The sequence below is a fragment of the Neomonachus schauinslandi genome, chromosome 13 (genome assembly GCF_002201575.2).
Source record: "Neomonachus schauinslandi chromosome 13, ASM220157v2, whole genome shotgun sequence".
NCBI classification, from domain to species: domain Eukaryota; kingdom Metazoa; phylum Chordata; class Mammalia; order Carnivora; family Phocidae; genus Neomonachus; species Neomonachus schauinslandi.
This window is the reverse complement of record NC_058415.1, coordinates 80245836-80258623: the sequence shown is the minus strand read 5'-3', so window position 1 is coordinate 80258623 and position 12788 is coordinate 80245836. Positions and strand designations below refer to the sequence as shown.

The 12788-nt window shown below is 41.0% G+C and overlaps 1 protein-coding gene across 1 annotated transcript in view; it reads right to left on the bottom strand.

Annotated features, from left to right (window-relative positions):
* Positions 1–1664, bottom strand: part of CNTRL (centriolin) — a 75420-nt gene extending 73756 nt beyond the window's left edge. The window contains exon 1 of the mRNA XM_044920482.1: positions 1454–1664. Coding sequence (XP_044776417.1) covers positions 1454–1664 — 211 coding nt within the window. The remainder of the gene's footprint in view (positions 1–1453) is intronic.
* Positions 1665–12788: the final 11124 nt, after the last annotated feature.

Below are 12788 nucleotides of genomic sequence, written 5' to 3'. Positions count from 1 at the left end.
TTATACTTTTAATCACATGCAGCATTGAAGTTTTAGCAATGTTTTTGATATTACTTTTTTTTCCTTAGAGGAGGAGAGAGAGAGAGAGAGGGAAGGGGAAAGAGGGGTGCAGAAAGAAAGGGAGAGAGAGAATCTTAAGCAGGCTCCACACCCAGAGCAGAGCCCAAAGCAGGGCTAGATCTCATAGACCTGAGATCATGACCTGAGCCAAAAATCAAGAGTGGGAGGCTTAACGGACTAAGCCACCCAGGCGCCCCCTAGTTTTTGGGGGTTTTTTTGTGGTTTTTTTTATGGTTATCCATTTATTACAGTGCTAAATTACCTAGTTTTTTGTTTTGTTTTGTTTTAAATAAGCTGTCACTAATCTGGTTGTTCGGTTTGTTTGTTTTTTTTAATTCCAATCTAAACTTCAGAAACACTGGAATTCTTAAAAATCCTTTTTTTCTTTTTATGGTGAGAAACTCAAATTTGTTGCTCTTTTAAACAGAGAATAACACAACATATTTTATAAAGTTCTAACTTGATGGACAGCACACCCTGTCCTAAGGTTAGGAAAGGTAAAGCCATCTTACATTTTACAATCACAGCTGTAAAAAGAAAATTCTTTCTTTAGGAGTCAGAAAAAATTAATCCTGGGTTCAGATCCAGGCTGTACGACAAAGTGTCCCTATGATTATTTACAGTAAGTTAATATTACATTTATTTTGGTTCAAAATAAAATTATTTTTTCCTTTAATTTGGGCTATTCTAGGAAAGAAAATGACTAATACTCTAAAATATTAATCAAATTAGAGTCAACAGTGTACAACTGACAGCAAGAGCATAGTCTAAACTCAATAGCTGATAAGGTTTAGTAATCAAAACTGAGCAGATAGATAGCTGTGATTTCATGACTTAGCAAAGAAATCACATAGTTTTCATTCACATTCAGTTTCATTAAATCGTCTCTTGGAAAAAAAGAATGTATTTCTGAAAACAGATTTCCACATGAACAGAGTGCTTTTAAGAAAAAAAATAAAAACAAAACCTTGGAGGAACATATACATGTCCCTTAGGGGGACACGATAAGCAGTTTGCCAATAAGCAGACGGGACTAGCCCAAGGGTAGATTACATTTTTGTACTGAATTAAGGCACTCCACTCTGAAGTGAACAGATAGGCTTTTCCTCTAACCAAGGACGATGGTAAATTTGGCGTATGAGCTTTAAGGTACTCTTGCACCATAGGAAATAAAGCTTCCTCTTTCTGGAAACTCCCTTCTCCAAACCCTTTCAGGCGGCTTCACCCTCACCCAGAAGCTTTCATCCTCCACTGTCCTTATATACTTTCTGTTGGTATAAACAATAGGTCATGTTAGTACAAAGATATATATTTCTCTTGGACAAAAAGTGTAAGTTTGGTAATTTTCCATCTCTAGAGTATGTGTTCAAATTCTTAGATTAAAAAGCATTACCTTTATGGTTTTGGTAGTCCAAAAGCACCGTGTTTTCATCTGTAATCTCAACTTGCTCATTCCATTGTCCTCCAAAATGAAGAGTCTCAGATCCACTTAGAGGTGAAAGTGACCTAGATCTCATACTGGACACAAGGGATGGTGGACTAGGAGAGTGAGGTGATGGTGGCATCTTTGCATTGGAAAATTTTTGTTGAGAACTTTTCTTCATGGCAAGACTAAAGCCGAGTGTCCACCAAAACCTGTGAGAGTTTTCAGCATATTTAACAAGGTTAATTTTTTAGAGCTCTCAAAACTATTAATCTACTTTTAGAATTTTTTTAAGTTCTGCACCCAAAGTGGGGCTTGAACTCAGTTCTACCAACTGAGCCAGCTAAGCGCCCTTATTTCTAGAGTTCTGAAGATGACTCAGAGGCTATAGATGCTAGGACCCATACTATTCCAAGCCGATGGGAGCAGACACTGCTTCAAACACTGCTGATCAACTTGCCAGAGGGAAAAGAGACCTCCAGAGGCTCTTGTATTGACACATGCTCCAACCAGAAGTCTTACCTGTCATTTCTCTTCTCTATTGGACCAAAATAGTCACAATACCCCTCATACCCACAAAGGGTCCTAGCATATAGGAAGCTGGAAATGTCTGGCAACCAGCAGTATTTAATACTGACAACTACTCTCTCCTTCCTGATAAAGTTTCTTCTTTCACTTCTGGGACACCACATTCTCCTGGTATCCTCCTGCCTTTGTGGCCACTCCTTGGCTTCCTTTGTTGGCTCACAGTCCTCTATTCAATCTTCAAATGTCAGAGCTCCTCAAGTCTCTTCTATTCTCTCTCCAGTCTTACTTTAGACAATCTAATGCACACCCATGGCTCCCAATGTCACCTGTATATTGATGTTTATATCTTCAATCCAACCTCTCTCTGAGTTCCAGACTCCTGTTTCCAACTGCCTACTTGATATTTCATTGCCACCCTAAACTGAACATGTCCAAACTGAATTTATCACTTCCCCCATTCCTCCCATATAGAGTAACGCACGAATTATAAGTGTACAGCTCCATGAATTTTTATACGGTGAATACAACCAATATCCAGATCAAGAAATGGAATATTACCAGACCCCCCCCGAGAAGCCACCTTATACCCCCTTTCCACATACCCACATACATGGGTAATCACTACCCTGATTTCCAATACCAGAGATTTTTTTAACTATTTAAGATTTTTATTTTTAAGTATTTCTACATCCAACATGGGGCTCGAACTCACAACCCTGAGATCAAGAGTCGCATGCTCTTCCAACTGAGCCAGGCAGGCACTCAATAAACTATTTTTGATCTCTATGTAAATGAAATCATAGAATAGTTTTTATATCTGCCTTCTTCGTTAAACATTATGCTTCTGGTATGCATTCAGATTTGTCTAATGCTATTTGAAAAACATCTGATCGCTTCAAACTCGCATGCCTACTATTGCTTGTCCACAAAATCAATTTTGTTGAAGTTCAGGTCTTCCAGAAAGAATGAAAGCACTTATTGATGAAAGGGATCTTAGTCAAATCCCTTTACTTTTCAGAAAAGAAAATTAAAGCCCAGAATGGTAAATGACTAGGTCAGACACAATGCTAGCTATAGTAACGATGAGAATCAGTTCTCCTCTCAAACTAATTTGTAAGTCAAATCACATAACTATTCTAGTAGAATGTAAGTTCCATGAAAGTAGGGATATTGTTCACTGATTTATTCCAGGCCTAGGGCAGAACTTAGCAGAAAGCAGATGATTAATTTTATCTCATGAATTACTCATGAAGAACTGATAAAATGCATTTATTTAGTACCACAACAAAAGGATATCTTCTTGTGCAATATTAGTCCTCTACACCAAGAGTCCTAATGTGCAAGGTTAGGTTTATACAAAAAAAATTTTCATAATATACAATTACTTTTATAAGTACAACCATTGCAAAAATCGTAAGTTTGACAAACTTTTAGATAGAAAAAAATCTTATAAAATGGATAGGTCTTCAGCAAGGCAATGATCCTATTTTTGCTCAATATCCATAATCTCCCCTATTCTCCCTTCTTAAAATGTGAAGACAAAACACAAATTAATTTTTAGAAAAGTTGGGGCACCTGGATGGCTCAGTTAGTTGAGTGTCTACCTTCGGCTCAGGTCATGATCCCATGGTCCTGGGATTGCATCCCGCATTGGGCTCCCTGCTCAGCGGGTGAGTCTGCTTCTCCCCTTCCCTCTGCCTCTTACCCTGGGTTGTGCTCTCCCTCTTGTTCACTCTCTCTCAAGTAAATAAAATCTTTAATTTTTAGAAAAGTTTTCAATGCAAAGATTTTGGGCAGCTCCAATGTTAATGCTATACAAAGTGGTACTAGAACAAGATATTATAATGGTTTGATGTGTGAACACCTTCACAAGTATATAGGTATTATTATACAGGCCGGGATTATGAAGAAACTTATTTGTTAAATGGTTGGAACATATTTAATACATGGAAAAGAGAGGCGCCATTAATATAGTCAATCAATTAACCAACAAATAAGAGATGTAGTATCTTTCCATGATGATATAGTCATTCTAGGAATGCTGACCTTACCCAAAACATGTCTGGAATTCCTCTTTGGGTCCTGCTTTCAGAATTATTTATACATCTCACCAGAAAATCAGACCCATCACTTCAGCTAGTATTTTCCCAGGTTGAACATTAACTTTACCATCTGTCAAATATTGTGATAAGCTCTTACCTGTATCATTACATTAGAAGGATCAAATATAACAATTCCATGAAATAGGTGTTATCATCTCCCCCTTTAAAGATTAAAAGGTCAAGTAATTTGTTTAAAGTCCCATAACTAATTGGTTAATCCAAGGCTTGAATCCTGATCTGATTTCAAAGCCCGTGTCTTCATTACTGTGTCATATTGCTGACTGAGTTTTCTGGAGTCCAGATCATGTTTGATTTGCTCTCTAGAGCCTAGCATGGTGCCTCACACAAAGAGACCAGAATAAATGACACTAAATGACCTTGATCAACAGATAGCATATACTATAAGACAATTCCTGAAGGAAAATGAGAAAATTTAATATAATAGCACCATTGAACTCATGATCTATCTTCTTAAGGTGACTAGTTTGAAGAGAACAAAGACCTGCTACATTTGTTTTTAAAAAGTGATTATTGAGATACCACCTTACACCAGTTCGAATGGCAAAAATTGACAAGGCAAGAAACAACAAATGTTGGAGAGGTTGTGGAGAAAGGGGAACCCTCTTACACTGTTGGTGGGAATGCAAGTTGGTACAGCCACTTTGGAAAACAGTGTGGAGGTTCCTCAAAAAACTAAAAATAGAGCTACTTTATGACCCAGCAATTGCACTCCTGGGTATTTACCCCAAAGACACAGATGTAGTGAAAAGAAGGGCCACATGCATGCCAATGTTCATAGCAGCAATGTCCACAATAGCCAAATTGTGGAAAGAGCAGAGATGCCCTTCAACAGACAAATGGATAAAGAAGATGTGGTCCATATATACAATGGAATATTACTCAGCCAGCAGAAAGGATGAATACCCAACTTTTGCATCAATATGGATGGGACTGGAGGAGATTATGCTAAGTGAAATAAGTCAAGCAGAGAAAGTCAATTATCATATGGTTGGTTTCACTTATTTATGGAACATAAGGAATAGCATGGAGGACATTAGGAGAAGGAAGGGAAAAATGAAGGGGGGGAAATCGGAGGGAGAGACAAACCATGAGAGACTGTGGACTCTGAGAAACAAACTGAGGGTGTTAGAGGGGAGGGGGGTGGGGGCATGGGTTAGCCTGGTGATGGGTATTAAGGAGGGCACACACTGCATGGAGCACTGGGTGTTATACGCAAACAATGAATCGTGGATCACTACATCAAAAACTAATGATGTATTGTATGGTGGCTAACATAATTAAATAAAATTTTTAAAAAAGTGGTTATTATCTCACAGTTCTACATTACAATATGGCCAACTGCCTTTTGCCAACAGTCCATTTCACTTTAAACTGCAAACTTCTGGGCGCCTGGGTGGCTCAGTTGTTAAGTGTCTGCTTTCGGCTCAGGTCATGATCCCAGGGTCCTGGGATCGAGTCCAGCATCAGACCCCCCACTCAGCGGGGAGTCTGCTTCTCTCTCTCCCTCTGCCTGTCGCTCTGCCTACTTGTGCTCTATCTCTGTCAAATAAATAAAATCTTTCAAAAAAAAAAAAATAAACTGCAAACTTCTATGTGTCTTTACTTTCTCTTTCATTTTTTCATATAGATCAGAAAAGCCTCCTCCAATTCACATAACTGCTCTTTATGCCAGTGACAATGCTTTTGGTCCTAATTTCTCAAGTGTGGCAAAAACTTCTATCGCTACTATCACACCACTCTGCCATGGAAACAAATCTCTTAGTAATACTGATTCTGTACTGACCTGTAAGGGTGTCTCTTTCTAAATAAGAATAATACACTCAAACTTGAGGATAGTTAAGAGGCATGTGCTTTAAAAATAAAATTATAAAAATAAGTAAATAAATAAATAAAATTAAATATATTTATTCCTGAATTATATGTAGTTTTCATAAAGGCAGGAGATTAAAAAAATAAAAAAGGGGAGTGACAGGGACCAGCTCTCAATTCTACATATCTTTCCCTACCCTGTAACAGGATAGAAAATTATATAATTAGAATAATAGGATGTTGCCATATGCTACAGAGATACGCTTTATATTTTTTTTTAGTTTCTTGGCTAAAAAAAAGCAGCACATCTTATATTTTTATGCAATGCAATTATTCTGTATCCCACATCTTAGTCTTCTCTCTAAATTCTTACAATACTAAACCATCATGAATTCTCCTCATAACATTCTAATGATTAAGACCTTTCAGTGCTTCACTAGACTATTATGAGGTCCTCTGTCACCTCTCTTGATCAGAAAAACTCTGCTTTACTCATTTATAGATTTAAAAAAACATTTTAGAATGGATTTCTGAAATCTAGATCAATTCCTTTCTTTCCTTTTTTTTTTTTTTAAAGATTTTATTTATTTGACAGAGAGAGACACAGCGAGAGCAGGAACACAAGCAGGGGGAGCGGGAGAGGGAGAAGCAGGCTTCCTACCTAGCAGGGAGCCCCACGCAGGGCTCGATCCCAGGACCATGACCTGAACTGAAGGCAGACCTCAACGACTGAGCCACCCAGGTGCCCCTAGATCAATTCCTTTCTTTTATGAATTGTAACATGAAAGATTAAGTGATAGTTCCAAAGGCACAATGCATTCCCAGATTCCCCCCTCCCCTGCCCCGGGCTGCCATAGCTCCTGTAAGGCTTGGTCACTGAAACAACAGATATATATTACAATCTCATAAAATAGCTAACTCAGTAATAGTGAACTGAGCTGTGTTTGAGAATGGCTAACATTATTTCAGAGACCAGCAACTAGATGTAGTAAATGGTCAACTACAATTTTAAGGGAGAAATGGGGATATTGTCTGACCCTAGATGTAGTTTGTAATCACATAGAGACCAAGCAATAAAAAAAGAAAGAAGACAGCTGAGGGGTAGGGCTAGAGCGTATGAAGAGGTAGAATAAAGAGAAAACAAAACAAGCAAAAAAGTCCAGAGCTGGAGACGTATTTTGAAGGCCCAGAAGGGGGTTTGCAGTGCAAGAGAAAGTTACTGGAATGATGGTATTATCAGAGTCATATGACTCTGATGGGTCAGAAAACACCATCCATCTTGTCACTCCCTTGCCCTGACACATAGCTTACTAGAGACCATACCTCCACCTCTATTCAGCCTTTCCTCACACTTCTAATTTTCCATCTTCTTTGATCTTCTCCAAACAAGACAGACCTCCATTATTCCCAAACCCTCCCTCTCTCTTCCCAGTCCACTCCAATATGCAAATATCCATCCCCATTTCTTGACCTCCATATCCCTCTCCATCCCGCAGCCTTTTCATCACATCTCAGTACTTTCCCTACAATTCCACTTCATCCCATACCCTCTGACACATTTAAATACCTTACGCTTTAACTTTCTCTAGTCCTTTCAAATATGCTGATTCCCACTCCTCACCAAAGGCAGTCCTCCCATCCTGTGCTTGTCAAGCTCTGCCTCCTATCCTTCATCCCATTCTCATTGCCAAGTTTCCTCACAAATTCTGTCCAAATTTCCTAACACTTTATTAGTCTCCATTTATCTGTAGTTCTTTCCAGTATCCTACCTCAACACTTCTATATCCGTCCTGATTCCCCAAACTACTCATCTCAGCAAATATCCTGACATCCTAATCCATTCCAATATTCTGACTTCAAATTATTCTCCTCCTCCAACAATATAGCCAAACCTCTACACATTCCTCTTCATCCCAATGTGATTGATTGCTTGACTACTAACCTTTCCTTTCTAACACCCTGACCCCCCGTGTCCGTCTTCATCCTATTAATATCCTGGGTTCTCCTCTCATATCTCTCTCCATTCTACTCAGGTATCCTAAAAGCCGATGCCGCCCATCTCTTCCCATTAATTTATTTATTCAGTAATTCAATTTTATTGAGTAACTTTTATGCACTAAGAACTGTGAGGCTTTAAAAATAGAACTGAGAAAGCGGTGTTTCTACACTCAAGATGCACAAAAGGATTACATCTCCCTGTTATACACGGTCTTTGCACCAAGTGGTCTCCTTTAATAACATCTTACAATTAGAATTAATCATTTGTACAACAACTTGATTATTGCTTGCTTCTAAGCTATAATACGGCAGAGATTCTATTGTTTGATGTACAAAAAATATTTGTTAAATGGATGAAAAGAGGAATGTACTAAGCACTCTAAAGACATTAGCAAATTTAAATTCTTACAGATGATGTATAAGGTCAGAATTATTAACCTCATTTACTAGTGGCAGTGTTTCACTGAGAATTAAGAGCTTGGGTTTTGGGACTACACAACCCCAGTTCAAATCCTGCTTCTCCACTTACTGTGTGACATTAGGCAAATTACTTAACCTCTCTGATCCTCAGTTTCATCACTTTTAAACTGAAGATGGCTACCTCATGCAAGTTATTTTAAATTCTGAATTAGTTAATACATGCAAAGGACTTAGAACTGAATTTGACACATAGTGTAGACTCAAAGGTAATCAGCAGTTATTTTTACAAACGAGAAAACATGCTCAGGAAGATTAAGGAAGATGCCCAAAGTCACAGAGTGGGTTAAGTAACACTTAAAAGGTGGCACAATCAAGACTTGAACCCAAGTTTCGACATGAAAATTCACCCATCCTTTAACCATTATACAACAAAATATTTGCTCTTCCATTTAACATTTCTTCCCCATATCCTAACTTTCATCATTGTCCATGTACTGTATGCCGTCCAATACCACGACATTCGTGAGGACACCCAAACCTTCTTTATCCCTTTCATTCCCCACAGACACCTGGCACACCCCGGTCCCTCCCTCCTCCTCTGGGTGGCGGGACCCCCATCCTTCTCGGCGCCGCACCCCCAAAGTCCACACCTCCCCACATTCCGGTTCTCTATCCCCAAGCGCCCCCGCCATCCCCACCCGTAACCTTTTCAGTACTCGTCCAAACCTCCCTCTTTGATCCTCCTCTCCACGCCCGTTTCGGGCCCTCCCCTCCTTCTCATCCAATCCCAATTCCCAGGAACACGCCCCCGCCCCCGATTCCATCCCCAGCCGGCCCACCCCACGCTCGGTCCAGGCCTTCGCGCCTTCGCCAGCGGCCCCCACGGCTCCGCCCGATGCCCGAGAACTGCCTCGATCAGGCCTGGCACTTACCGCCAGGGAGCCGAGCGGAGCAGGCCCGCGGGACGAGGCGGGCTGGAGACGCGCAGCTTCTTCCTTCTAGGCGTCCAGCGGCGCAGCGGCCATTTTGTTGTGTTGTGCCGGTTGCCTGGGGGCCGCGCGCGCGGCGTGGGCGGGGCCTGCTGAGGCCACGCCCCTCCCGGAGCCGTTGAGGAGGCAGGGCCGGGCTTCCCGCCGCCTTTGCCGCCTCTGCCTCAGGTACTCAGGGACGCAAGGCTTCCTAATGTGTGGAGTCTGTGGGGGGTGAAGTTTCCTGCTGCCACCGCCGACTAGCCCATCTCCCTTCCCTGAGGCGAAGCCGCAGCTGCCTCACGCCGAGGCTCCGACACGCTCTTGCGGGGGGCGGGCTGGGTCAGAGGCCGACCTGAGAAGACAGACTTGGTGCTGCCGCCAAGCTTCCGCCCTTCCGACGCTGGCAGCAGCTTCTCCTTGCGCGGCCTATTTTCGGAGACGAATTCTCCCCTTCAGGGACCAGTGAGGCCAGACGTCGATGAAGCGCTGGGCTTGGACTCAGCCGCCACCTGAGGTTAAGGGAGCGAGACCAGCCTGGGAATCCGGGCAGCGAATGTTCCCGTGGGCTGTGGAGAATATTCCTCTGCTTGGGGACAGAAGCAAAAGCAAGAAGCATCTGAGGAAACTTGAGTTAGGGCTTGCCTGAAAGTGCTGCATTTCACCGCATCCATCCAGCAATTATTTGAAGAAAATTTAGCAGATACTGTGCATTAAAAACAAAGACCGTTAGGGCACCTGGGTGGCTCTGTCGGTTGAGCTCAGACTCTTGATTTCTGCTGAGGTCATGATCTCAGGGTGGTGAGATCGAGCCCCAAGTGGGGCTCCATGCTCAGCGGGGCGTCTGTTTGGAATTCTCCCTCTTCTTTTCCTCTGCCTCCCACTCTTGCTCTCTAAACAAACATAACATCTTTAAGAAAAACCAAAAACCTCTTCAAGGACACCTTCCTCCACCCCAGCCTCCTATTTCCCAGCTTGTAGCTTGAACCGTGTCACCATCAGAGGCTTCACCATCTCCAGAAATCTCCAATGCAGCCACTACCTCTCTTTTACCATAATCTTCGAATCTTAACAACTCATTTGCTCAAAAGACCCCCATCTCAGCACAATGCTTAACTTCATTATGATATCCAGTCCCTCATTCTTAACCATTTGCTCTCAATCCCTTTCTAACCATCAGAGAGTTCATGGTCCCATCTTTGTAACAATGTTTTAGAAATTCCCTCTACCCGTGCCTCAGTTTCCTCATCCATGAAACGGGATAATCATACCTACTTCCTACAGTTTTCCTGATAATTATAAAAGTTAATGCCTGTGAAAGAACTTAGAGATGTGCCTGCCCCATAGTAAATTCTCAATATGTTTTAGTTATTTTAATATTAGGCAAAGGTTTTCCAGAAGTGATATTTCATCTTAGGCCTGAAAGAGGAAAAGAATTTAGTCAAGGTGTAGGACAGTGGGGGAAGAATTTGCTTGGCAAAGGGAACAACTTGTGCAAACCCCAGGAAAGGGGGAAGAAAGAGCATGACAATCAGCTGGTTGTTAAGTAGATCATTATAGTTGGTGCAAAAATTTGGAGTGAAGAAGCTAAAAAGAAGAAGGTGGAAGAGAGGCCATATTATAAGCCACACTGGGCACTTCTAGTTTTTCCTCAGAAGTGGGTTCACCTCAATAGGAAGTTCGGGTGACTTCCAACAGGGGGCACTATTCACATTCACATTTACATGAATGATGTTCCCTACCTGTCTCCCACTATTTATGCAACACAGAAGGAAGCCCTTGGAGTTGTAGAACAAGCCTAAATTCCTGAAAAGCTCCAGATTTTAAATTTAAAAGGAAGATGTATCCATTTTTTATTGACGTTAGATGATATTTGTTAGTTTGGAATGTGTACGTTGCTGAAGTTCAGTTCTATCGTTTTTTGTTTGTTTTGACATTCATTTCTTTTTCTCTTTTCCACCAGAGAATTGGATTTATTGTGTAACCTCAGTGGTATGCCTCGCCGTCTATAATGATATTCAGGTGGGTTCCATTATCAAATCATGGTGTGCTGGTGTAGTTCATTATCAATGCTATCAAACATATACACAAAATATACAAAAATAATTGATTCCAGCAAAAATATACACAAAATCCAGAGGATAGTGCAAAACACTTTTCCTGTGGGTAGTCCATATCCAGTTAACCTTGATGGGTACTCTCCAGTCCCTTATTGCCAAATTTTCCTCCTTCATCCAGATACAGTACCCTCTACTAGTGTCTAGCATGAGGGTGTTAGACCTCAGGCCTTAGAGATGTCAGAGGGGAAATCTTTCTCTAGGTAATTAGAATATTAACTGCGTCTCTTTGCATGCTAAAAGAACCTCCCTCCCCAAAGCAAGAGTGAGAATAGGAAAGGAATGAGGGTACCTCGTTCATTCCACACTAATTTGTATTTAACTCAAAATATGAAGAAGTTGTTTCCTTCTGTTGCATTTACAATACAAATATTAGCCATGGTAGAGTCGCTTGGCTGTCCCTTGGTTCTTTCCTAATGATAGCAAAGTTATTTTGTTTGTTTGAACTTGCCTCATTTTGAAACCCAGTTTAATGATTTTGCAAATTTGCTTTAGAGGAGAATCAGACTAGCTGGTCAGGCAGGGATGAAGCTTCTGCTACTGCCATTTCTTTCTGTGACTTTAAAAGTTAACTAAATTACAGATGTATTTTAAAATAAATGCTATTATGTGCCAGGTTTGTGGGGGTGCAGTGGTGAATGAGATAGACACAGTTTTTACCCTGAAAGAGATTGCAATGTAGTGGGAAATACAGAAAAGTAAGACACTCTGATAATGAAATAGAATTAGAGACTTGGTGGTGTTCCATGTGAATCCATGTATGGGTTGGGTCCAGATGGGAAGGACCTACAATATCCAGTGATTTATAACAACCCTATCCAGGTTAACCTTGGGCTGTTTCCAGTGCCAATGTTTGAAATGACACCAAGACTTGAAGAATTTGAGGCCTGCCCTGTGAGTTCAGATCTAAAGGCCACAACAGGCCTTTTGTGCTCAGGTCCAAACCAGACCCTACTCAGGCAAACCTTGAACCCCTCTGTCTCTGAACCATACCACCTGAATCGAAACTGTTATTTGTCTTTCACCTCTTTAGGGTTGGAGTGGCTCTCCCATGTGACCAGAGAATATGTAAGACCAGTATAGTCTCCAAATGCTATTGGCTTGTATCTAGCTTTGAAATATTTTAAGCTCTAGATTCCTGTAAGTTCCTTCCTAATTTTAAAGCTTTTGTAAGTTAATATTTTGAATTTCTACAAAAGGGAAACCCTTTCTTTCAGAAGCATTCCAGCTAATAAATACAGATGAAATGCCCAAGTTAGGAAATTGCCATTTTGCAACCCGTAACATATTTGATTCAGACACAGATCATCAAGAGATGTTGAAACCATTACATGAAATATAG